Source organism: Saccopteryx bilineata, chromosome 1 (genome assembly GCF_036850765.1).
Source record: "Saccopteryx bilineata isolate mSacBil1 chromosome 1, mSacBil1_pri_phased_curated, whole genome shotgun sequence".
NCBI classification, from domain to species: domain Eukaryota; kingdom Metazoa; phylum Chordata; class Mammalia; order Chiroptera; family Emballonuridae; genus Saccopteryx; species Saccopteryx bilineata.
The window spans coordinates 333,042,581-333,068,989 of record NC_089490.1 but is presented as its reverse complement, the minus strand read 5'-3'; the positions used below and the strand labels follow the sequence as shown (position 1 = coordinate 333,068,989).

At 34.5% G+C, this 26,409-nt stretch overlaps 1 protein-coding gene across 3 annotated transcripts in view; it reads left to right on the top strand.

Moving 5' to 3' along the window:
• TMEM135 (transmembrane protein 135) overlaps positions 1 to 26,409 on the top strand; it is a 368,866-nt gene that overhangs the window by 261,468 nt on the left and 80,989 nt on the right. For all 3 annotated transcript variants that reach the window (XM_066248597.1, XM_066248596.1, XM_066248595.1), the window contains one exon: positions 20,423 to 20,469. In XM_066248597.1, coding sequence (XP_066104694.1) covers positions 20,423 to 20,469 — 47 coding nt within the window. The remainder of the gene's footprint in view (positions 1 to 20,422; positions 20,470 to 26,409) is intronic.

Sequence of the window (26,409 nt, the reverse complement as noted above, 5' to 3'; positions counted from 1 at the left end):
TCATTAGAAATGGACTGCCTGTTTAAATAGAAAGGAAACAATTGGGAAAGAAAGAAGTTAGTCTATAAATTATGGGTATATTTTTGAGGATATAAAAGTTTAAATAAAAAAAACAACAACAAAAAAAAACAAAAGGGTTTATAAATGTTAAGCCTAATCCGGAGGGACTCAAAACATTGAAGACACGAACAAAATCCGTCAATTCCACACCAGAGCTTTATTGTCTAGCTTGGCCAAGCGGCGGCAACTTCAACAGAAATCTGAGGGAGAGCGCGCTGGCCCTTTGTTCTACCTAGTTTTTATAGTTTTGTAAGTGGGAAGTACAGAAGTAAAAATTGCAATTAGGTGCCCTTTACCACTATTGGTTATAGTCGTATGTCCTTTAACATGATAGGACCATGTTCAATTTGTAAGCCATACATCATTTTGGAGAAAACAAAATTTACAAGTCAACATAATGATAGAAAGATGTTTCTTTACATGTATTAAAAGGCATTCCTGTATTCTCTAATGTTTATCCGCCATCTCTCTGTCCAGAGTCACACACATTAACCACATGCATTCACATAGGAGAGGTAGTTTCCGTGGTGACAAATACCCACAAATGGCTCATTACTATAAGAAAAGGTTCATTTTGGCTTTTCTCTTCCTGCACCTGGCTAGCCATTCACCCCTTTCCCCACAGGTGTGGTGGGATGTCAGGGAATCCATGTTTTCCTTCCCTTTGCATTTACAATACAATGCCAAGGGCCATCCTGGTTTTAGGTCAATCACACAGTACAGAGATTGTTCTCAAAATTTCTCAGCACACCTTAACCCAAATTAATAAAATGTTCTTCAAGCCTCTTAAAATATTAATATTAATTCTGCAGCTTTTAGTACTTTACAACACCTGCGGCTGAAGTGGCGCAGTGGCTCCTCAATAAATGTTGTAAATGCATGTATGATCCAGGATTGGACTTGTCTGGAGCTGGGAGATAGTCAGTTTCTCTCCATCCCATGGGGTAGCTCGGTGGATCCTTCACCACTGAGTAGTTGAATATTGATTGAAGTTGTTTATGTGTTCCTTATAGTGCTGACCTACACAGGGGTTGAGGTGTAGAAGTTATCTTATATTTGAAGGACCTTTTGTGGAAGAAAGATTTGTTTTTCATGAAACTAGACATTACAAGTTTAATTTAGAGAAAGGCGATTTCACTGCAATAATGAGAAATAATTTTCTTTCTTTTCAAATAGAATGATCCAGAAATAGATTTGGTTGCCTGGTCAAGTTGAAAGTTTCCTGTTATAGGAACTTTTAAGCAAAAGCTGTACAGTGATCTTTTATGGTCATTACAGAAGGGATTCATGTATCAGAGAAGGGGTTAGATTGTTCTCAGGGTTTTGTCAATGCCTAAGCTTGTAAGAGTGGTCCCAGGAAAGAATCTCTAGGTTTCCTGTAGATCAACACTGCCAGCTGGGGGCAATTTTGGACATTCTTCAAGAGACCCATGACAATGTTTGGAGAAATTTTTGGTTGTCCTCACTGGTGGTAAGAAGTGCTAGTGTGTTCTGGTATGTAACAGCCAGAGATACTACTAAACATCTGGAGTGCACAGGACAAACTTTTACCTCCTCACCTCCAACAGCAAAGAATGACTGAATCTACCCCCAAATGCCACTAGTGCTGATGGTGAGAACCTCTGGGGTTTGACTCTAGGGATTTGTCTGAACTAGTAGTGACTTAGATGGTAATCTGTTTGGTCTTTGAGGCCATTCTGGGCCTGAAGTGATGAGGCCAGTTAATACGAGCCTTGGGCAGAAGATGAAGTAGGAAACACTTGTCTTCAGCAGTTCCTTTCCCCATCCATCATACCATCAATTTCGTTGCTCTTGAGCTCTATAAGGTCTGTCTGTCTCTGTACTGCCCTTCTGGGCCTGTCCTCTCTGATGACTCTTGATCTCATCAGATTGAGCTCCCATGGGCCCAGCTTCTTCAACATCTGTTCTCTGTTATGTCAATAATCTGAAAAGTGAATATACCTACTGATGTTAATACTCTTTTCTTGGTGATAATGCCTGAATCTCTTTCTCCCTCATTGATCCATGGTGATTCTGCTGGAGCCTTCCAAGGTGGCTAGTTGTCTACTCACAGGTCTATAAATTGTCTATAAAATTTGCAAGTTATCATTCATACATATTATTCATATATATATTCATACATATTCATGAATATATTATTAAAGCAAGCTAATGTGATTCTTATCTAACATCTATTCAAAATTACTTAGATAAAAATTCAAATGAGACATTAGAAATATTTACTTGTATTTTTATGAAGCCAGTTAGAGTTAGTAACTCAGAGGTAGATTAAAATAAGAATAGAAACATCTTGAGTACTGGAAATTATTAATACTAGGAATGGTCTGTAGTCACTTGGGTAAAGATCACATAACTTTTGCAGGTTAACCATTAGTTTTATTTACATATGTATGCAGAAATGAAACAATCAGGTTTTGTGTTGAAATTTAGTTGATGTATATAAACTGCTTTGATTTATAGTTTGGTGGTATAAAAATCCAAAATGAAATTTGAATGTCACCACAGTAGTATAGATAATGGGAAAAGTTTTCTTCTAGTCATTCAGACTAGACTTACTACTAAGTACTGGGTATATTTAACTGGAGAATTTATTGTTTACTCAAGTAGTTCTCAAGATATGTCAAAGTCTAGTTATAATGACATTTTTGAGGCAAAGTAATTACCAATATTTTAATGTTTACATTTCATTAAAAACTGCTCATTTTACCCTCTTTCCTTTTTTTAAAAATGAAATCACGCTTCCACACATGCCAGTTTACACTTTGGCTCCCAGCTTGATTGAGATGTGGGAATGTGTACTTAGGATAGCTCAGATGCTAGACTGTGCTCCAGGAACCACCTGCTTTCCTTAGGGCCTTTCTATTAAAATATTAATCACACTGTTTGTTGTTATAGACCAAATTTCCATGTGAAAATTTTGGCTAACATACACATATGCCTCATTTTTGCCATGTCCCATATTTAATATACTAAGAAAGTTACACTTAGAAATGCTTTTTAGAACTTTGCAGCTTCTACCCCCAATTAGTCTGGTTTATTATTACTAATTAAATTTTGAAGACAGGGAAGGCCAAGTTATATCAATTTTCAGTTCTTTGGGTGTTGTGAGGACTTATTTTTAGGGTATTACTCTATTTATTTTACTCCTAATCATTTTTCCAGTGTGACGATATAGAGTGGTTCTGCTTTGCTGATATACTGCTTGTTTATCTCATTCTAACTTTGTGGTTGGAGACAGCAATGATATTTAGACATGATGTTTTAGAAATATCCCTGGGAGGAGGACTTTGTGTGTAGTATGATTTATAGAAATTTATTTTGAAAAGATCTAACTTTCTAAACTGTAAGAAAGGAAATAACCACTTGAAGAAATCTGAGTCTGCCTGACCTGTGGTGGCACAGTGGATAAAGGCGTCGACCTGGAAATGCTGAGGTCGCCGGTTTGAAACCCTGGGCTTGCCTGGTCAAGGCACATATGGGAGTTGATGCTTCCAGCTCCTCCCCACCTTCTCTCTCTGTCTCTCTCTCCTCTCTCTCTCCCTCTTTCTCTCTCCCTTTCTCTCTCCTCTCTAAAATGAATAAATAAAATTAAAAAAAAAAAGAAATCTGAGTCTGATCAAATAACTAAGTCTATAGTTTAAATGAATGAACAAAATGAATATTTCTTTTGTTCTTTACCATGAAATTATGTCCCAAATGTCTGAATGTCCAGTAACCTGCATTTCCAAAGTACTGCTTTGGAATATAACCTAGAGGAAGTATACATTTATGTTATTGGTATTTTCAAATAAATTAATATGAATGTATTCATAAAATAATACCAGAGAAGGTAAAACTGCAGCTATGCTAATTACTACTGAAAAGACTGGGAACCTTAAGAATACTATTATGAGAAAGCTTAAGAAAACCCTGGTTCAGTTTTTCCCAAGTCTTTTAATGACATGCATCAAAAAAAAAAATGAGAAAAAAAAGTCATATCGCAAAAACACTTATTTTTCCTTTCATGACAGTTTTTATAGAACATGATTATCAGGTTGTGACAATAATTGAGGGACTCTAAGATAGTGTATGATCATCACTTTCTTCATTTTGAAAGCTCCCAGTTCCCTGAGATGCAGGCATTATAAAAAGGCAAGATGGAAAGAATAGGTTTCCTCAGATACAGACTATATTCAGATTTGCAGGTACATTATTTTGAATTTATTTAGAAAATTTAGAGACTACTCTTCTCTAATCTTCTCAGAATCCTGATAAGAGGATTCTGAATAGGTGTTGTGTATATAAATCTGTCTGTCTGTCTATCCATCCACACATACATATATATAATATATAGCATTGGTCCCCAACCCCCAGGCCGCGGACCGGTACCGGTCTGTGGGCCATTTGGTACCGGTCCACAGAGAAAGAATAAATAACTTACATTATTTCCGTTTTATTTATATTTAAGTCTGAATGATGTTTTATTTTTTAAAAATGACCAGATTCCCTCTGTTACATCCATCTAAGACTCACTCTTGACACTTGTCTCGGTCATGTGATACATTTATCCATCCCACCCTAAAGGCCAGTCTGTGAAAATATTTTCTGACATTAAACTGGTCTGTGACCCCCAAAAAGTTGGGGACCACTTATACATAGTATTGCTGTTAACAGTATTAGACTAATGTACTTTTTTTGTGTGTGTTTCAGAGACAGAGACAGAGAGAGGGACAGGTAGGGACAGACAGACAAAAAGGGAAAGAGATGAGAAGCACCAATTTTTCATTGCATCACCTTAGTTGTTCATTTATTGCTTTTTCATATATGCCTTGACCATAGGCCCTCAGCAGACCGAGTAACCCCTTGCTCCAGCCAGCGACCTTGGGTCCAAACTGGTGAGCTTTGCTCAAACTAGATGAGCCCGCACTCAAGCTGGTGACCTCGGGTTCTCAAACCTGGGTCCTCCGCATCCCAGTCCAATGCTCTATCCACTGTGCCACTGCTTGGTCAGGCTAACTCATTTTAACTGTTGGAAAAAAAACAGATAAACATTTATTTCTTCTCTTTGCCCTTAGAGCCATTAAATATTGAGCAAAGTGGACTTTTGATTTAAAACATTAAAAAAATATATAAAAATAAATATATTAATAGTGATTTAAATTTTTTTCACCTTCTTATCTATAAACTATTAAATACTTTTGTAGGTATTTTTAAAAACTATGTATGTTTTAGCTTAGTGATAAACTTGATACTGAACCTTGTTGACTGGGGAGAGAAAACAAAGCACAGAAAAAAGGTTGCTCAACCTGTGAGGCACCTTGAGCTGTAGCAGCGATTTTCAACCCTTTTCCATCTCATGGCACACAGAAACTAACTACTAAAATTCTGTGCTCACCAAAAAATATATTTTTTGACTGTCTGACAAAAATATATATAGGTATGATTTTGATTCATTCACACTGGACGGCTGTTGCTTTGTTGGCTGTTGTCATTTTTTGACAAACTAAGGCAAAAGAGGTCAATACTCCTGACTGAATAGTCAGTTATTGCATGTTTTAAATGCTCTTGTGGAACACTGGTTGAAAATCGCTGAACTACAGTGTTTCCTTGATGTAATGGGGAGCTCAAAAGGAAAAATTGTGTGTGTATGTATAGTTTAGAAGAGATAATTGAAAAATCTTTCAGTTTATCTGATTCAGTATTTAAACACATGCTGCCCTGCTATTCCTCCACCCCACCTCCTTTTTTTGGAAGAGGTAATGGTTACTTTAATTGTGCTTTAAAACTTTAAAAATGTTTATTAGCAAAAGAAAACCCATTAGTTCTGGACCTTTCCTTCCTGAAGAAGTGGCAGTCAGTGGGAACTGATGCAGAGAGGAATCTGCAGCTGGATGGAAATAGTGAGAACTAAGACACATCTGAGCAGTGCCATGCCTCTTCAAGGAAGGATTTTCTCAGAGGAATTCTAGAATGAGCATATGCCCAAAGAACGGGCAGATGGCTTGAGTGTGGGCACAGGGTGCATGCACCATTTGGGAGGACTAAGTGACATTCCATTATACCAACCAGTACATGATGAGTACAGTACCCACATGCAATGTTTAAAACAACAGTAAAGATATTACATATTTTCCTATCAGTTGTTGATGGCCATTTTTAGGGGGATTATATATTGGGACTGAGTTGGTTCTCAATGGACAGTTAAAATGTGGAACTCAGCTGGAGGACAGCTGTTGGCCTTTTGTCCACAGCACAGTACAGTGTGGTTTGGTGAAATAGTGGGCGAGTGCTGGCTTACTGGACACCTTAGAATTAAAATAACTCTTACTCTAATGTCTTTTTTTTTTTTTTTTAATCCATTTTTAGAGAGGAGAGAGAGAGGTAGAGAGAGAGACAGAGAGAGAAGGGGGGAGGAGCTGGAAGCATCAACTCCCATATGTGCCTTGACCAGGCAAGCCCAGGGTTTCGAACCGGCGACCTCAGCGTTTCCAGGTCAACGCTTTATCCACTGTGCCACCACAGGTCAGGCCTCTAGTCTCTTTCTTACCTTTATCAAATGGTAGTTGAATTGCCATATGTGTTATTTGTGGCCCTGCTGTGAACTTTCTAGAGTAATCTGGAGGCCCTTATTTATTTTTGTAATGTCTTTGAGGGAAAAACATAGTATCACCTTAAGCTTGGTTCTTATTTGCGGTTAATGGGAATACTGCCCTTTCAATGAAAATAACTAACTTAGTACAAATTGTCTACTTATAATAATCAAGTTTCACTTAGGTGGCCGGTCTACTTTGCCCTTCTGAAAACACAATATTTTTTCAGCTTTCATTTTGTTCTAAGTCTGTATAAAACTCTTCTCTTCCTCCTTTTCCATGTGCTGTATGACATGTGAGGTTTTTGTTTGTTTTGTTTTCTGAATTGAAAAAGTAACTTGTTTGGCAGCATTAAGGTAAAGAACCATGGTCCCTTTTGTATAATTATGTAAACATATTGGGAAACTGGCTTATGAAACTTTTTTGTCATCTCACTTTATACATAAACATGTAAGTTTTTTTTGTTCTTGATTGTAATATTTAGATTACTTTTTTGGAAATTTACAAGTATATTTCTTAGGTTTCTTTCTGTACTAGAATAAATAACTTCCAAAATTTTTGAGGATTATTGAATTTTTTTGTTACTTTTGTTTTTCTTAAATCTGGTTTAATATGTAAACCGTGAGCTCTTTGACACAGAGACTATATATATATATATATATATATATTTTTTAAAGAGAGATGAGAAACATCAACTTGCAGTGGCATCACTTTAGTTCATAAGACTATATATATTTTTTGTGACAGAGACAGAGAGAGAGAGAGCGGGACAGATAAGGACACAGGGCCACACTCCCTTTTTAAAATGACAGACACTGGTTAAAAAAAAATTGGAATCATTATGCAGATTAACCTTGAAATCACAGTATCCACTAAATTAACATTAATAAGAATAAAATTTTTCTAGAGGCAGAAAGGTATTGAAAGCCTTGAATATGAAATCAAATAGTTCTAGCTTTGAGACTTAATTTGAGACTTAATTCTGTGCTTTTAAATAAGTAACATCTTCTGAATCTAGTTGCCTCAATCTTTGAAATGGGAGTGATTAGAAAAAAAAACCACTTTAAGAGCTATTGTTAGGATTAGAGATAATATTTTAAAAATATTTTATATAGTGCCTGGCACTGTTAATCAATAATAGTTTATGATCTGTTTTATTTCTCTGCTTTCCTTTTTCTTCATGTTCTCTGGTCCTTTTTATTTTCTTGATTTACCTTCACTACTTCTATCTTTAAACTCTTTTATGGTTGCTCTTGGCTCCCTACACTTCCTTTTCATGTTTATTTTCTTTCCTATGTATTTTGAATTGTACTTTTAATGACCGATTCATTGATCATTGAGAAATGGGCGTGGGAAAGAAAAGAAGCAGCTTTTTAAGTATAAGTCGTTGCCAAACTTTACTTCCATTAAACTGCATTTCTTTTACATCAGTGGTTTTCAACCTTTTTTACACTTGACGACTGTTGAAAAATAGAATTATTTCAGGGACCTCTAAGGCAGAAATCACTCTGACCATAAGCAAATTCAACTAAGATCTTTGGGCCTATAATCTTCAACATCAGGGTGGTTGACTCTTTTTTGGACTGGCAAGAAATTTCTGGTGGATCAGTCGAGCACTGGTGGTTGTAAAACACTGCTTTACATGATAAGATTGAGATGTGAATAAAGTGTCGCAGGTGTTTGATGATAATGTCTAATTGTTTTTTATAGCTTACATTCAGAGAATGTACTTTCATTGAGCATTTTTGTTGAGTCAGCGAGTTTACATATTGGATTTTAAGTTTTTAATAAAGACTGAATTTTTTCACATATGTTCATTTATCTGTAAACTTTTAAATAGCAAGTTGTTTTAATGCTGTTTATTTTATAAAAGTCTGTTAGCAGAATTAGAATTTTGTTGTAATGAGGAATATCACTTCCAAGTTTTATTAGTTACTATGTACTGAAGTTTTCTATACTGTTATACTTTAAATCATTTTATTTTTATGGAGACTTACCTACTTACCATAAAAGGACAGGATATCCTATAGTCTGTACTTCCCAGCAACTATCCAACATTGCTATTTATACAACTGGAAAATTTCAAGGTTAATATGTTGTCAGACTCTGTTTGCTGACCTTGAGGTATAAATCAAGAATGGTGAACTGTGCAAAGAACAGACTGGGCCCAAGATGGTAATTTCCCTTAATTACATTCAGTTCAGTCGGGGCAAGTACTTTCATCTGCTTAATATATGTGTGTATGTATACATATGTGTAATATATTTTTCTATCTGTTTAATATATATATACATATCTATATGTTTATTTATTTATTTATTTTCCTGAGGTTTGTCTCATTATATATTAGTGCCATATGCTCTAAAATAATTTGGTTGTATAGTGAAAACAATTGACTCATAGACTCATAGAATTATGGAGTTTAGAAGGAACATACAAATTACTCTAACTTACTTTAAAAAGTTAAGGCTTAAAGAATGGAAGTGACTTGATCAAGTTTATGTCTTAAATTTTGAGACCCAAGACTTCTTTCTTAATTCTAGTCAGGCATATGTGGCCCTGAGTTCTTCATAAGGTGTTTTGTACTTTTGCTGTATTTGTTTTGTCAAGGAAGGGAAACTTTAGAAAAAGCAATAAATTAAACTGCTAATCTGAAACAAAGGGATAGATTAAATAGATAGGTTGTATATTATATGATTTGAATTATGTAAGGATTTTAAAAAATTATACAACAATGCATAGCTATTTAACTTTGGAATAGTGCTGCTTAAAATTGTGTTACGTAAAGCAAATCAATGTTTGTGTTCAAAGTCATAATATATACTTTGCAAATTGTGATAATACTTATTTATCTAATAAAAATGATTTCCCCAAACGGTCATACAATAGTCTGTGTTTTCAGAGAAGTTGATAATGTTTAGTGGAGTTTATAGTCTTATCAAAAGTGTGTGACTGAGCCTGACCAGGCAGTGGCACAGTGAATACAGTGTCGATTTGAAATGCGGAGGACCCGGGTTCAAAACCCTGAGGTTGACAGCCTGAGCGCAGGCTCAGCTGCTTTGAGCGAGGCTCACCAGCTTGAGCAAAGGGTCACTGTCTGCTGTAGCCTCCTGGTCAAGGCACATACAAGAAAGCAATCAATGAATAACTAAGGTGCTACAACGAAGAATTGATGCTTCTTATATCTCTCCCTTCCTGCCTGTATGTCTCTCCCTGTCAGTCCCTACTCTGTCTCTCTCTGTCTCTGTCACAAAAAACTGTATGACTGAGAGTACTATTTAGTTTTTTAATTTAATTGTTTTTTAGTTTATTCATTTTTAGAGAGAAGAGAGAGAGGAAAGAGAGAGACAGGGGGGAGGAGCTGGAAGCATCAACTCCCATATGTGCCTTGACCAGGCAAGCCCAGGGTTTCGAATCGGCGACCTCAGTATTTCCAGGTCGACACTTTATCCACTGCGCCAACACAGGTCAGGCTATTTAGTTTTTTAAAAGATGGTTGTTATCAAAAGAAAACTAACATCATTCTCAAAAGCCTTATATATCAAGAATCTATCCCAAGTATGGAGTTAGGTAAAGACTACCCCTTGGGACTTTATGTTCTAAGTTCTGGTGGAGACATAAAGAAAGCTATAGAGACAACTAAAAAAAGAGCATTGACTAAATATATTGAATTTAAATAACATAGTCAGATGTTTTAGTGAGTACCTCTTGTAGAATGGAGTGTAAATATTCTTTCTTAGCATAGAATATCCTTGGAATGATTTATTAATACACATGCATTCCCATTAGACTGCCTCGTAAGGCAATAGGAATCAAGTATTATGCGGATTAGTTTCCCTAATATGCTAGCAATGTAGCAAATACTGACAAAATATATAAACGATGGTGAGAACTTAGGCTCCTTGTCTGTTCTGTTTCATTCAAAGATCGTGCAGGCTCATGAGAGTCTGAATGACCTCTGTATGTCTCTCCCTTTGACTTGCTGAGTTCAAAATGTTAGATACCAAATCAATTTTTGTAAATAGGTAGGTGGACACATTGCTAAAATATGAAAATAACTACTCATGGGACAAGGGAGATTTATTGGTTTTTTTTTCCAGAAAACTGTGATAAGATTTCAGTATTTGTTTGAGTCATACAAGGAAGAGTGGCTCAACGAAAACAGGGGGTGAGAGGATAAGGGGGTGGGGGGGATGAAGTTGATGAATAATGAAGGGCAGGCAGCCAAGAGCATCATTGTCTTAGCACACACTCAAGGAGTGGTCAAAGGCACTGTGATCAGGGACAAAGAATATTTAATTGCTTATGTTAAAGAAAAGCAGAAGATTCCTGTGGTAGGAAGTAGTTAAATGCATCATCTGTTTTGGTCTCTAGTAGACTTAAAATGCTTTCAGCATATGTGCTTTAACCATGTTGAGACTTAAATGGTAAAAGTAGCTTTCTGTACTTACCATATTCACATTTGTTATATTGCTGGTTACTTTTAGGGTTTTAAAATAATTGTGATACTGTTTCTTTCTCAAAGCCTGGAAAAGGAATCTTTTTCATATAATTCTGCATAACATAGTGAAAGCAGCAATAGTATAGTTCTTTTTTTTCCTGAAAATTTTATAAGTTTTGTAACAGGAAGCCATGTATTATAAATCTGTCACTTCCTGAAAAGTCATTCCAGAGAAAATAGTATTTTTCAGCTAAATGAACTTGACTTTTACATTACTTGTTTTTTTGTATACTTTGGCTTAAAATGTTCTTTTAGCTTAATACTTTATGAGATTTCCTTTACATGATTACTTTATTAAAGCACCCATATTCTTCTTAGTACAACTAGCTAATAATGAAATTATCTTTAGGATTTTATATAAGTATATTTAGCTTTAAAAATAAAAATTGTTTGTAAAATATCAATCCTAAAATAGGTAAATGATATGAAACGTCATTTAAACTAACTGATCAAAACAAACAAACAAACAGGTTGATGTACCTGTGAGGCTCAGTTTCACTAATAAGAAGAATAAAACCCATATTATATAATTTCTTTCACCCAGCAGTTTGGTAAGGATAAGATAGTTTGATAAATCACAGTTTTTGTGGGTAGAGGAAAATAGCTAGTCTAAGGAAAATAGGTACTTTTATATCTGTTAATGGGAGTACATCAAAATTAAAAATGCACCTGTCCCTCAATTCACTGAATTTAGCTCTAAGAAATTACTGCCATAGATATAAGTGCACATGGTTACAAAGTATACTTTGGTATTCAATATTTATTGCATCTACTATGAATAGCTGTTCATAGACTGTCAATTAAATCAGCATTTTTTGTGTATATATGTGTAAAATTAAAATGTATAGAACAATTTTTTATTAAATATATATGTGTCTATATACAAATGTATACACACACACAAAAAAAAATTCAACACAGACAGGATACCAAAGACTGTAATAAAAGGGCATGTTCTTTCCATTATATTTTGTTATTCAGTGTGAATTTTGAATTTAGTGTTTATTATGTACATGCATTACTTTATACAAAAAACAACTTTTTTAAAGTTGAATTTTTGGGAGTGATTTTGGTTAATAAAATTCTAGATTTTAGGAGTCCAATTCTAGAATACGTCATCTGTATTTTGTATTGTGTGTCTCACCACACAAGTCAAGTCTCCCTTCATCACTATTGTCCCCCTTTACCTTCTTCTACCTCCCCCCAGCCCCTTTCCTTCTAGAAATCACCATGCTGTTGTCTGTATCTGTAAGCTTTTTTTTCCTTAACCCCTTCACCTTTTTCACCCAGCCCCACAGCCCCCTTCCTGACAGTATTCAGTCTGTCTCTATGAGTCTATTTCTATTTTGTTTATTAGTTTATTTTGTTCGTTAGATTTCACATATGTGTGAAATCATATGATACTTGTCTTTCTCCGATTGGCTTATTTCATTTAGCATGATACTCGCCAAGTCCATCCCTGTCACAAATGGTAAGAAATTCTTTTTTTTTTTTAATTTTTAAATTTTACTTAGAAAATTAACTTTAACAGGGTTACATTGATCAATAAGAGTACAGGTAAGCATTTCTATAGCATTTGAACTATTGATTATGTTGTATACCTCGTCACCCAAAGTCAAATCATTTTCCTTCACCTTATATTTGTTGCTCTTGGTCCCCCTCCCCCTCCCCCACCTTGGTCCCCCTCCCCCATATCCCCTTGCCCCTGGTAACTGCTTCACTTTTATCTGTGTCCATGAGTCTCTATTTTATGTCCCACCTATGTGTAAATCATACAGTTCTTATCCTGATTTACTTATTTCACTCAGTATAATGTTCTCAAGGTCCATCCATGTCTTAAATGTCACTATGTCATCATTTCTTATGGTTGAGTGGTATTCCATTATATATATGTACCACATCTTCTTGTTCCAATCTTCTGTCAAGGGACACCTTGGTTGTTTCCACATGTTGGCCACTGTGAATAATACTTCAATGAACATGAGAGTACGTGTGTCTTTATTTACCAGTGTTTTCAAGTTTTGGTGGTAGATACCCAGTAAAGGGATTGCTGGGTCATATGGTAGTTATATTCTTAATTTTTTGAGGAACCACCATACTTTCTTCCATAATGGTTGAACCAATTTGCATTCTTACCAGCAGTGAATTGAGGATTCCCTTTTCTCCACAGCCTCTCCAACACTTGTTATTACCTGTCTTGTTGATAATAGCCAATCTAACAGGTGTAAGGTGGTATCTTATTATAGTTTTGATTAGCATTTCTCAAATAGCTACTAACGATTAACAATTTTCATGTATCTATTAGCCATTTGTATTTCTTCTTGGAAGAAGTATCTGTTCATGTCCTCACCCCAGTTTTTAATTGGATTGTTTGCTTGTTTGTTGCCGAGCTTTGTGAATTCTTTATATATTTTGTATATTAACCCCTTAGCAGAGCTGTTGTTTGCAGATATCATCTTCCATTTAGTTGATTGCCTATTTGTTTTGTTGTCAAAAGATTTTTCTTTCTTTCTTTCTTATGGCCGAGTAGTATTCCATGGTGTAAAGTACCACAGGTTTTTTTTATCTATTCATCTACTGATGGACACTTTGGCTGCTTCCAATTTTGGCTATTGTAAATAATGCTGCATGAACATAGAGTTGAATATATTCTTTAAAATTAGTGTTTCAGGCTTCTTTGGATATGTTCTCAGAAGTGGAATGGCTGAGTCATAAGGCAGTTCTATTTTTAATTTTTTGAGTGACTACATCAGTTTGCATTTGCACTGATTGTGCACAAGAGCCCACTTTTCTCCACATCCTCGCTAGTATTTGTTGTTTGTTGATTTATTGTTAGTAGCCATTCTGACAGGTGTGAGCTGATATCTCATTATAGTTTTAACTTTCAATTCTCTGATGGTTAGTGACATTGGACATCTCTTCATATGTTTGTTGGTCATCTGTATGTCCTCTTTGGGAAATATCTATTCAGTTCCTTTGTCCATTTTTTAATTTGTTGATTTATATGTGTTCTGAGTTGTCTGAGTTTTTTATAAATTTTGGGTATTAACCCTTATTACATGTATCATTGGTGAATATGTTCTCCCATTCAGTGAGGTCTTATTTTTATTTGTTCATAGTTTTCTTTGCTGGGAAAAACTTTTTAGTTTGGCCTGACCAGTGGTGGTGCCAGTGAATAGAACATTGATCTGTGATGCTGAGGTCCCAGGTTTGAAACCCTGAGGTCACCAGCTTGAGTGTGGACTCATTCAGCTTGAGCACAGCTTGTCAGCTTGAGTGCGGGGTCATTCGCTTGAGCTCAGGATCATTGACATAATCCCAGGGTCACTGGCTTGAGCAAGGAGTCACTGGCGTGACTTCAGCCTTTCTGTGGACAAGTCCTGTGGGGGGGCGAGGACAACGGAGACGCAAAGACCCGACTCAGGGGACCAGGTTCAGTGATGCAGATCCACTTTATTCAGGAAGTAAGCTAGCTTATATACATGGGTTCAGCCTATAGGGTGTTACAGCGTGTTCCTCAAAGCGAATGGCTGAAAAGATCAGGGAGCTGCATGGTTGGCACTAAGTCACTTCCTTATAGCGGGTGAGCTTCCTTCCTGGGTATGCCCAGGAGGCTTCTGGGAGCTGGAGTATTCTCACAGCATTGCATCAGCCACAGCTGCTAGAAATGTGCTCTGCACTCCACCCACACCTTTCCTCCTCTCCCCCTGTCAATGCATGTATGAGAAGCAATCATTGAACAACTAAAGTGATGCAACTATAGTTTGATGCTTCTTATCTCTCTCCTTTCCTATCTCTTGCTCTCAAAAAATAAATAAATAAAAATAAAACTTTTTTGTTTGACGTAGTCCCATTTATTTTTTCTTGTTTCCCTTGCCTAAGGAGATATATCAGGAAAATATTACTATGAGAAATATTTGAGATATTACTGCCTATGTTTTCCTTTAGATTTTTATGGTTTCAAATCTAACATTTAGATCTTTAATTCATTTTGAGTTTATTCTTGTGATATATTAAAAAGATCATATACCATTATCAAGTGTGATTTATTCTTGGGATGTGAGGTTGGTACAGTGTCCATAAATAAGTTATCATGATATACCACGTAAACAAAATAAAGAATAAAAATCACATGGTCATATCAATAGATGCTGCAGAAAAAATATTTAGTAAAACCCAGCACCCATTTATGGTTAAAAAACAAAACTCTCAGTAAAGTGTGACTAGAGGGAATATACCTCAGTATAATGAAAGCCATACATGACAAGCTCCCCAGCCAACATCATTCTCCGTGGAGAAAAACTAAAACTGTTTCCCTTAAGATCAGGAACAAGACAGGGATGTCTACTTTTACCACCGTAATTCAGCATAGGACTAGAAGTGCTAGCCATAGCAATTGGAAAAGAAGAAGAAATAAAAGGCATCTAAATTTGAAAGGAAGAAGTAAAACTATCATTATTTACAGATGACATGATGCTGTATATATGAGTACCCTCAATATTTCACAAAAAATTATTAGAACTGACAAATTCAGTAAGGTAGCATGATACAAAATAGAGTCCCAGAAATCAGTTGCATTTCTATATAGCAACAGTAAATTTTCAGAAAGGGAAAATAGGAAAATGACCCATTTACAATAGCACCAAAAAAATAAAAATTTCTGGGAATAAATTTAATCAAGAAGTAGTACTCAAAATTATAAGACACTGAAGAAGATACACATAAGTGAAACCATATAAACTGTGTTCATGTATAAGAATAATTAACATCATTAAAATGTCCTTATTACCCAAAGCAGTCTACAGATTCAACACAATTCTTATCAAAATACCAATGGCATATTTCCATAGAATCTGAAAAAAAAATTCCAAAAATTTATATGGAACCACAAAAGATTTGGATAGCCACAGCAATCTTGAGAAAGAAGAACAACGTTGAGGGAATCATGCTACCTGATATCAAACTATACTACAAGGCCATAGTAATCAAAACAGCATGGTACTGGTATACAAACAGATATATAGACCAATGGAAAAGGATAGAGAGCCCAGAAAGAAAATTATGCCTTTATCGTCAATTATTATTTGAAAAAGGAGGCAAGAACATACAGTGGGGTAAAGACAGCCTGTTCATTGAATGGTGTTAGCTCTATTGGTTAAAGTAGTAATAATAAATAATAATAAAGTAGTAATGTAATCCTGATATGCCAAAGTTGCAGGTTTGATCCCTGGTCAGGGTACATACAAGAATCAACCAGTGAATGGATAAATAAAGTGGAACAACAAATTGATGTTTTTCTCTCTGTCTCTGTGTCTCTTTCCCTCCCTCTTCCTTCCTCTCTGTCTAAAAATCAATAAAAAATTAAAAAAAAAATGGTGTTGGGAAAATTGGGCAGATATGTGCAAAAGAAATGAACTAATAAAAGAGCTTTAATGTTTTTGAGATATAATTTACATGCTATAAAATTTACCAGTTTGAAGTGTCAATTCCATGGGTTTTTGGTATATTTATAGAGTTATGCTCCTGTCCATATAATCTAATTTTAGAAAACTTTCATCAACCCCATTCGAATCTTTGTACCATTAGTAAACAAACCCAGTTGACCCTCAACTTCCCTAGCTCTAGACATTCATTTCTGCTTTCTATAAATAGATTTGTATATTCTGGAATTTCATACAAATCATATGTATGGCATGTGGTCATTTGTAACTGCTTCTTTCACTTACTGCTTTTAAGGTTCATCTGTGTTGTAGCAGGCCTTTCAAAACTTTGATTTTAAAGAATGTTAAAAAATTAAAGTGAAAATAACAATTTTAAAGTTACTTATCCTGTTAAATGTGTTGTACAGAGGTTGTGAAATGGAAGGGAAGTAGAAAGAAATAATTTCTTGTTAATAGCTTTCAGTTACTGAGAGGTTATTATCTACTCTATTAGGTTTTATATATGTTATTTAATCCTTACAATATATGTAATAAATAGTACTCTTTTATTTCTACAAATGCATAAAGTGATATGAGTGTTAATTTTAAGTGTTAATATAGACATAAAAGTATGAAGTATTAAAATAGATGTGTGCAGATTTATACTTTATAGCCAAAGTTTGAATATTTTAAATGCTGTAACTTAGCAGAGTATACAGTGGAAATGTAATTCAGTAACCACACAGATCTAATAGAACTTTTTGCAATTATGATATGTTACTATATCTGTTCTGTATATTATAGCTATCTATTATCACATGTGGCTATTGATTACATGAACTGTGGCTAGTGAGAATGATAAACTGAATTTTAATATTATTTAATTTAAATTTATTTAAACTTAAATAACCACACTCTGCTTCTGTTTATGACCTAATAATAGTTACAGGGCAATCAAACTAATCCTCACTCTTACAATTGAAGTAATCCTAATGTAGGCAAAACATCTGAAACTGGACATTAGAAACTGAAGGGCAGAGATCCCTGAGATTTGGGAAACAAATAAAATGAGCCCTATGATTATGGTAGTCATGCCGTGAGAGAGTTTCCAGGCATTGATTAAAGAGAAGGCATTCGGAAAAAGTCTAGAGGACCTTCTGAGTTTAAGAAGCAGTTTGAAGAGTGAGAGAAGACAATGCTGAATAGAGTTTACAGAACAGATGAGTACAGAGGAAGGTACTCAGCTGATTGCTATTTAGGACATGTTAAGGAGGAAAATGCCACACAAAGTCCAAGGAAAGAATAACCTGAAGGAATTGGAGGTCCTTAACTGTTTGGCATTCAAAAGCAGCCAGACTGGAAAATCTCAATGTACATGTGGCATTAAGTACAGTATACATAAAGGTCTTATCTCAGTAATGAGGAATAATTAGTACTGAGTTGAGCAATACTTCCTTCTGAAATATCTTAAAAGCAAGTCATTAAAGCATTAAACTGTGTTCAATAACTTAACTGTGCTAGAACAAAGTTCAGGAATATTTATGGGCATACAAAAATATCTAGCACCCACCAAAGCAAAATTCAGAATGTCTAATATCCATTCAAAATTACCAGGCATGCAATAAGAAACAAGAAAATTTGACCCATAACGAGAAGATAAGTCAGTCTTATCTTCTCATTAAATCTAGAGCAAACAAAAAAGGAATGAATAAAGATCACTTTGAAATCCATGAAGTAGATTGAGTCCAGTAAACTTCAAGACACAATGGTAAGACTGATCTAAAATGAAAGGCAGAAAGTAAATAGAAAAAATTTGTTGGCATATAACTCACTTTTGTTCAGGACTTAGGTTCTGGATCCTTTTCATATACATCTTAGAATGTTGTGTTTATTATGGTGTGTTTGAGGGGAGCTTTAATCCAGATTTACTGTGTTCTGATGTTTTAGAGGAATTTTTAATAGCTAGTTTATATCACACAAAGGATGATTATACTTTTAGGATCTTTTCTTATTGATTTGAATTGGTTGACAACTAGACTGTATATTACATTTTTTAAAAAGCTGGCCATCTCAATAGAATAGTTAATAAATACTATGATTTATTTGCTGTTTTCATTATAAAAGACATTGTCTTTTTTTTAACTTCTCAAAGCATTTTTTTTTTATTTTTCAATTACAGTTGATATATAATATATTAGTTTTAGGTGTACAACACAGTGATTAGACATTTATATAACTTAAAAAGTGATCAACCCATTAAGTCTAATACTTACCTGAAAGCATACCTAATTATGATATTATTGACTATATTCCTGAGGCTGGACTTTGCATCCCCATCACTATTTTGTAACTACCAATTTATGCTTCCTAATCCCTTCAACTTTTTTACTCAACTTTCTAACCCTCCTCCTATTTGTAAACCATCAATTTGTTCTCTGTAGTTATAAGTATATTTCTGTTTTATTCATTAATTTTATTTTTTAGATTTCTACATATAAGTAAAATCGTATGTTATTTGTCTTTGTTTGACTTATTTCACTTAGCATAATATCCTGTAGGTCCATCCATGTCATTGCAGATGGCAATATTTCATTTTTTTATGGCATGCTTAGAATTTTAGAAATTGACTATTCTGTTTTGAATTCTGTTAACCGTCTATTTAGTCTATACAGTGGTCCCTTGTCTATCGCAGGGCTTAGGTTCCAAAACCCCTCACAATAGGCGAAAATCTGTGAAGTAGTGACCTTGTGTTTATTTTATTATTTATATATATTAAATGGCTTTATAAACCCTCCCCACACTCTTATAAACCTTTCCCACAGTTATTAACCTTTCCCACACTCTTATAAACACTTCCTATGCTCATAAACACTTTCTACACTCTTAAATCTACATAATTTTAACAGCATATACAATTCTATATGGGTACTCACCAGTGAATATACTACAGCTTGAATGATGAAGATGGTGCTGATGACGTGAAGGTGATGACAATGAGATGAATGTACTGCACCGCCAAGAAGAGCATTACAGCTCTTCTGAAAGCGCCACTTCATCAGGTGGTGCAATATTCATATGTGCGATTCTTTGTCTACTCATCTGCTATATGCTATGTATTTTATTTTGATTTAATTTTTTTTTTTTTTTTTTTTTTTTTACAGAGAGTCAGAGAGAGAGATAGACAGGGACAGACAGACAGGAACGGAGAGATGAGAAGCATCAATCATTAGTTTTCGTTGCAACACCTTAATTGTTCATTGATTGCTTTCTCATATGTGCCTTGACCGTGGGCCTTCAGCAGACCAAGTAACCCCTTGCTCGAGCCAGCGACCTTGGGCTCAAGCTAATTTTCTTTTAATATATTTTAATTAATACTTTTTGTATTTTTTAATATTTTCAATTTTCTAGGCTAGAAATGCTTATTTACCACAAAAATAATTAAAATAATAAATATATAAAAATATCTATATATATATTGCAAAATCCCGCAATATAGTGAAAAATCCACAATACAAAATTAAATATATGCAATGTAAAATTCCGCGATACAGTGAGACCGCAAAAATTGAACCACGATATGGTGAGGGACTACATATACATATTGTATTTATATATACATATTGTCTAGTATATGTATATAACTTTATTTATAAATTTGTGTGAATATGGACCTTTCATTGCCTTAATATGGTTTATACAAAATGTAGAGAATGAAAGATGTATGACTACTTTGATACATATTTAGATTGTTTCAGATGCAAGATTTAATAGTAGGTATTTTGCTTTTATAAGACATATCAATGATGATGTCAGTGTTTTTTTGCAAGTAATGTATTTTCTCCTTGTTGTAGGTCCTTTTGTTCTGCATCACAGCTGCCTTGTATATGTTCTTTTTCAGGTATGTTCTGTTATACCTATTTATTTTAATAGAAAAAATAGTGTTTCTTTGTAATTTTTTTATCAACCATGTGACTAAAGTGTTTCCCAAATAATTATCCCATATGAGATGTAAGAGTTTTGTTTTCTTCTAGAGTGGTTAGAGAGAAATCACTGCTCCTTAGTATATAGAGAAAGAAAAGGAATAGAAATTTGTTTTCTCACATTCTACTTATAGTTTTATTTGGAAAGCTGAATATGTAAATTAATAGTCCTAAAATTTTGATAGATGTTCTTTGTGGGCCTGATTTTAGATATTCCTCAGTCTCCTTATGAGAGACTTAACATTTTAAATTTAAATGAGAAAAAGTTACAGTAGGATTTAATCTTAAGTCTTCTGTGAAGGTAACCTAGCATATTAATTACAGAGTTTTAAAATATTAAATTAGTCTATGATGTCAAAGTTGTATTTTTCATTAACAGTGAGACTTTGAGGAATAAGGGAGGGGAGGTGTGTGTTAGGATGACTCAAGTTCAGTGCCAATAAAAAGGTTGTCTGACACTGTTATGTAACCATAGCAGTATGAGAAGAAATATTTTATTTAGGAAGAGTCCACTTCCTAGTCTTCCTTTTCAGTAATACCGGTAATTCCCATTTATTTTGTCTATTGCAGTCATTTGAATGGGCTCTTTCCTTGGTATTTTTGGATATGGCCAGAATTCAGTCACAGCAGGAACGACCAGGCTTTTAAAAGTAAAATTTGTATTTAATTGACAAAGGCAATTAAGGATTTTAATAAGATATATTTGATAGCCATCTTTCTTTTTTAAACCTAAATAAGATAATTTAACCACACCAGAATTTTGGAACAACTAATTTCCTGCCAGAATATCCTAAATAAAGATATAATAAGCACAATGATTTAATTTTCATTATTTTATTTTGGCTTTATCAAAAATGTTATATGCAAAATATAAAATGATGATGTTGCGGTTATTATTTTTGTAAAGGGACAGCCAGGCTGTTAGAAGAAGAAAAACCAAAGTTTCAACTTGATTTGCAAAGGATTAGTAATGGGATATGTAGTATTTTATGGCAGTTATTAGTGACTTGAAAATCAGTGCAGCTATCTCATGGTCTTTGTTAAATTGTTTGACCTACCATTTTAGTATAGCTTCAGACATACCATATGATTTCTTTGGTCTCTTATATTTTAATAATTAAGGGTGGGGTAGAGAAATTAAGAACAAATACTATTTTATTTTTATCAATTTCCCAAAACTTTATAATTGCATATAGATAAATTATTAGGAAAATTCTGCAAAACGTTTGTGTGGTTTATCTTTATGTTCTGTCTAGTCTGAAGATAAAACATACCTAGTGGTAAAAAAGATAAAAAACTTAGAAACATCTTTTATTGATATACATAGGAGAAAAAAGTACAGTACCAAGTAAATTTTCCTTTTGTTAAAATTCTTAGGTAGTTAAATGAAACAATTCTTCCCGATATGGCACCTGAAGCGAGCATATGTAGTCAATATTTAGCATTTGTTAGTCTTTATATGTTTTTGAGGTTTAAAAAACATTATGTTTTGAATATAGTGACAATGCTTAATTTTTAGCTTGGTTCTTTGAAAACAGCTGCCATCAGTTTGATATTTTTGGTGAGAAAGAAAATCAGCCCCATAAATATGTATAATATATTTTGATGCAGAGTTACAGAACCTTTTTCTGTTTCACTTACAAAGTCCAGGTTAAAAAAAACAATTTAAAATACTTTCTAGAGGGCTCAATATAAGGTTTTAGTGCCAAGATAAACATTTTCCATTTTCTGAGGAAAGGGGTTGTTTTTCTCCTAAAAGAAACACTATCACCAAATTCCTAGTGTTCTTGGCAGAAGTTAGTTTGAATAACTCAATGCAAGAGGTTTGTTAAATGGTAAAGTAAAACTATTTATAAAGTACTACAACCAGACAAAACAATGTTATGTGTTTGAACTCTAGAATGTGTTTGGAATGAAGAAGCAACATTGTACATAGCAGTTAGCGAGTCCAGTTACATTAGAATATTTTATTCTTAAAATTCAATTTTATTGTAAATATAGATATTTTTGAGGACACATTTCATTTATTAACATTACTTCCATTCTAATTGAATAAAATTGGATAAGTAGAATATCAAATGATATTGTCCCCAAGACTTGATTTATAGTAATCCCTTCTGGGAAGAGGATAAGGGAAACATTTTATGTTAGAAGTTAAGGCACTTGCCTGAACTGTGTTGGAGCCGTGGATAAAGTGTTGACCTGGGATGCTGAGGTCACCTATTCAGAATCCTGGGCTTGCCTGGTCAAGGCACATAGGGGTTTTGATGCTTCCTGTTCCCCATCCCCTCTCTCTAAAAAGGAATAAATAAAATATTTTTAAAAAGCTAAAGAAATAAAGAAGTCATTTGTATTTTTATCCTAACCAATATATCGGGAAAAGGTAAGTAAGACCGACCCCCTTTCAATAGGCACAAAATGTGCCAATTTTTTTTTCTTGTTTTTTTCTGATTTACTTATTTCACTCCGTATAATGTTATCAAGATCCCACCATTTTGTTGTAAGTGATCCGATGTCATCATTTTTTATGGCTGAATAGTATACCATGGTGTTTATGTGCCACATATTCTTTATCTAGTCTTCTATTCTTTTTTTTTTTTTTTACAGTAATTAAAGCCTTTAAGCAAACTCTTGGCCAATACAGCAAGAATCCATAAAAGAGTAGTGTCCTTAACATGTTCATCAAGTCCAAGTTGGCCCCAACACCATGCCAAATCCCTGAAAAATGCAACCCAACCCCAGTTCAGTCTGTTAGGAGCTGTCACAAGGAGCAGGAGTCCAGGAAAAGTCCACTTCCAGGAAAAGCCCGAATGGCACTGGAATTGTTGTCACAATTCTATACTTTGCAGTTCACGTCCAAGTCCCAATGACCGCTGCTTCTGGCTGGTGATGATTTAGGTAGACTGGAAATGCCATCTGCATGTGTGGATGTGGAGCTTCTGTTCTCCTCTGCCTGGAGAGATGAGACCAGGTAGCTTTTCCCTGGAGCTCTGCGACTGTGGCATGGTAAAGAGAACCTTGGGATACACTAAGCAGTCTCGGTGTGGCTTCTTCAGTGTTCCTTGGTTGAAGAGTCCTCTTAGTTTAGTACAATGTTGGTTTTTCCAGATGATAGTTCTTAAAATTAGTTTGTAATCCACTTTGGTTCTGGGAGGTGGATGTTGGTACATCCTCCTACTCCATCGCCATCTTGTCTCTCTGCCAATTTTTTTTTTTAAAGAATAACTTCAAGAAGTAGTTTTATAAGTATTTATTGTACGAATTTTCTTAAGCAACACGATACTTTCAGTATGGAAGTTGTGGTCATTAAAATGTGTAGCGAAAATATACTTTTGCATAGCTTTTAATAGTTTTTTTTTTACAGGTATATATATTTTTTCACACACATTGTCTCATACATGGTGATCTTGCTATTCAGTCTGTATACCAGAAATAAGTCTTATATTCAGAGTTCTCAGAACACTTTAGAGCAGCGGTTCTCAACCTGTGGGTTGCGACCCCGGCGGGGGTCGAACGACCAAAACACAGGGGTCGCCTAAAGCCATCGGAAAATACATATTTATTATACAATACATTTTTAAATAAAATACATGTTTATTATACAATACATTTTAAAATAAAATACATGTTTATTATACAATACATTTTAAATAAAATATGTGTTTTCCGATGGCTTTAGGCGACCCCTGTGTTTTGGTCGTTTGACCCCCGCCAGGGTCGCGACCCACAGGTTGAGAACCGCTGCTTTAGAGGGTTGTGTGGAATGGAGGTAATATGGGAAGAGAGAGTTCTAGTTTTATTCTAGTTCTTAACCAGCTGGCCATCAGCCATCAGGATACCAACACATATTGTGGATTCTGTGAGCAACTGGCGTACAATACTTTAAAGATTATCTGAACGAAAAAGGCTCTCTGAGTAACACCAGTGAGTATATTTTATAATTGCTCTGACTCCTTTTTTCAATCATTTTATTGTTTTGTATGTTATTATCATATCTTCGCCATAGAGCATTGTCTATTACTATCAGTTTAGGCCTAGCAGAAGTCATGGTTGAGAACTTGAGAGAATATTTAATCTCATGCACTTCTTTAAAACATTTCTTTACTTCCAAATGTGTATTTAAGGGTAAAGCAACCTACATTTTCTTAAGCCAAGGTATTCATCATAGTTGTAGATTCAGGCTTCACTCAGGTCTTTCCAACATTCTTGTGGAGAAAAGAATGAGTTTCCCTTGAACAACCAGCTCTTTTTTGTTCTAATTGAGAAGCAAAGGAAAGAATTAAGCAGCAACAGAAGCAGCATGCCAAAATGATTACACTTAATCTTACTCACAAAAAAATAATGAAATAGGCAGCACTTTTAAACATTGTTTTATTTTCAACATTGGGTTTCTGTGTCTGAAGAACACTAATATTTTTAAAAAATGAAATAATTCAGCTTCACTTTAAAAAATAATTTTAAAAAGATGGTATCATAAAGCATATTATGACAACTTTGATCCCTTCATAGTGAGTACCTAGCTAGAAATTCTTCCCACTTGTCTTTGTGAAGCAGCAAGTGCAAGTTTGTTTAAACATATAGAATAAAAGGCTCAGCCTTGTCATAGCACATAATCTACAGACTATATGTGACTGATTAGTAATAGACATAGCTCAGCCTGATATAAACATTGAAAAGCTTTGCATTTTTAGTTAGAAACCCCAGCGCAAATTAAAATTTGTTTTGTTTTAAACAGACTTACAAACAGTATTGATGTGCCTGAGATTAAATGAATTCTAGTTAGCTCTCTGGGAAGGCACAAATAATACAGCATTTCATTAGTCTCAAGATAAAAATGTAGTGTTTGTGCTTAAGAAAACACCACCATTTATTGGCTGAACAACCTGTGGATTTTGAGCAAAAGATCTTTGTGATTGTCATAGAATCTCTTTACATAAACTTAACATCTTTGAAATAACCTTAAAAGCAAGGAAAGAACTTTTGATCTGGGCCTTTTGACCATTTTCTGATTTTAATGAAAGTCCTTTAAGTATTAATTAGATTCTATTTCTTAAAGGATTGCCTAGACTTACACAAAAATCAAGTATAGAAAATTACATACGGTATTCAGAGTTGAAAAGTTTTACCTTAGGGTTAGAAGAGTTTGCCCTAAATAATTAGATCCACAGTATAGAGAGTGAATTGGGAGTTCAGAAGGAGGACATATCACAGGTAATGGGAGGGTACTGTAGTAGTCATCCAGGAGAGAAATGGTGAGGACATGACTGAAAGTGATGGTAATGATATGGTGAAGAGTGGATTGAGTTAAAATGTGAGGATTGCTGGGATGTGGAAGGGCAGAACACTGGAAGCTGAGAAAATTAGAAAATGTGTGGAAACTGAGTACAGACAGGTTTTGCGAATACTGAGGTTGAGGAGCTTTTAGACATTCATATGGAGATAAATAGATATAACTTGGGTGTTTGGAGTTCAGCAGATAAAATAGAGGCTTTTCTTGGCTTTCATACTAGCTGCTTGACTGTGGACAAATCACATGACATTGGACACATCAGTTTCTTTATTATTAAAAAAATAAATTATTATATGGATCTAATAAGTGGGTTTTGGAGATTAATAAGACACAGTTTCTTTCAAACATTTTGGATGTGACATCAAATAAGAATTGTGAATACACACACACACAAATTTCCCACAATAAAACCTAATCTTTCTACATGTAATATATTTGAATATTTTCTAATTGTAATTTATTTAAAATCTGCTTTGACCCACTAATGGCTAACAGCCAGAAGTGTGAGAAATGCTGAAGTATACATGTGAGCACTTGCTATGGTGACTGTTACCATAGAAAAAGTACA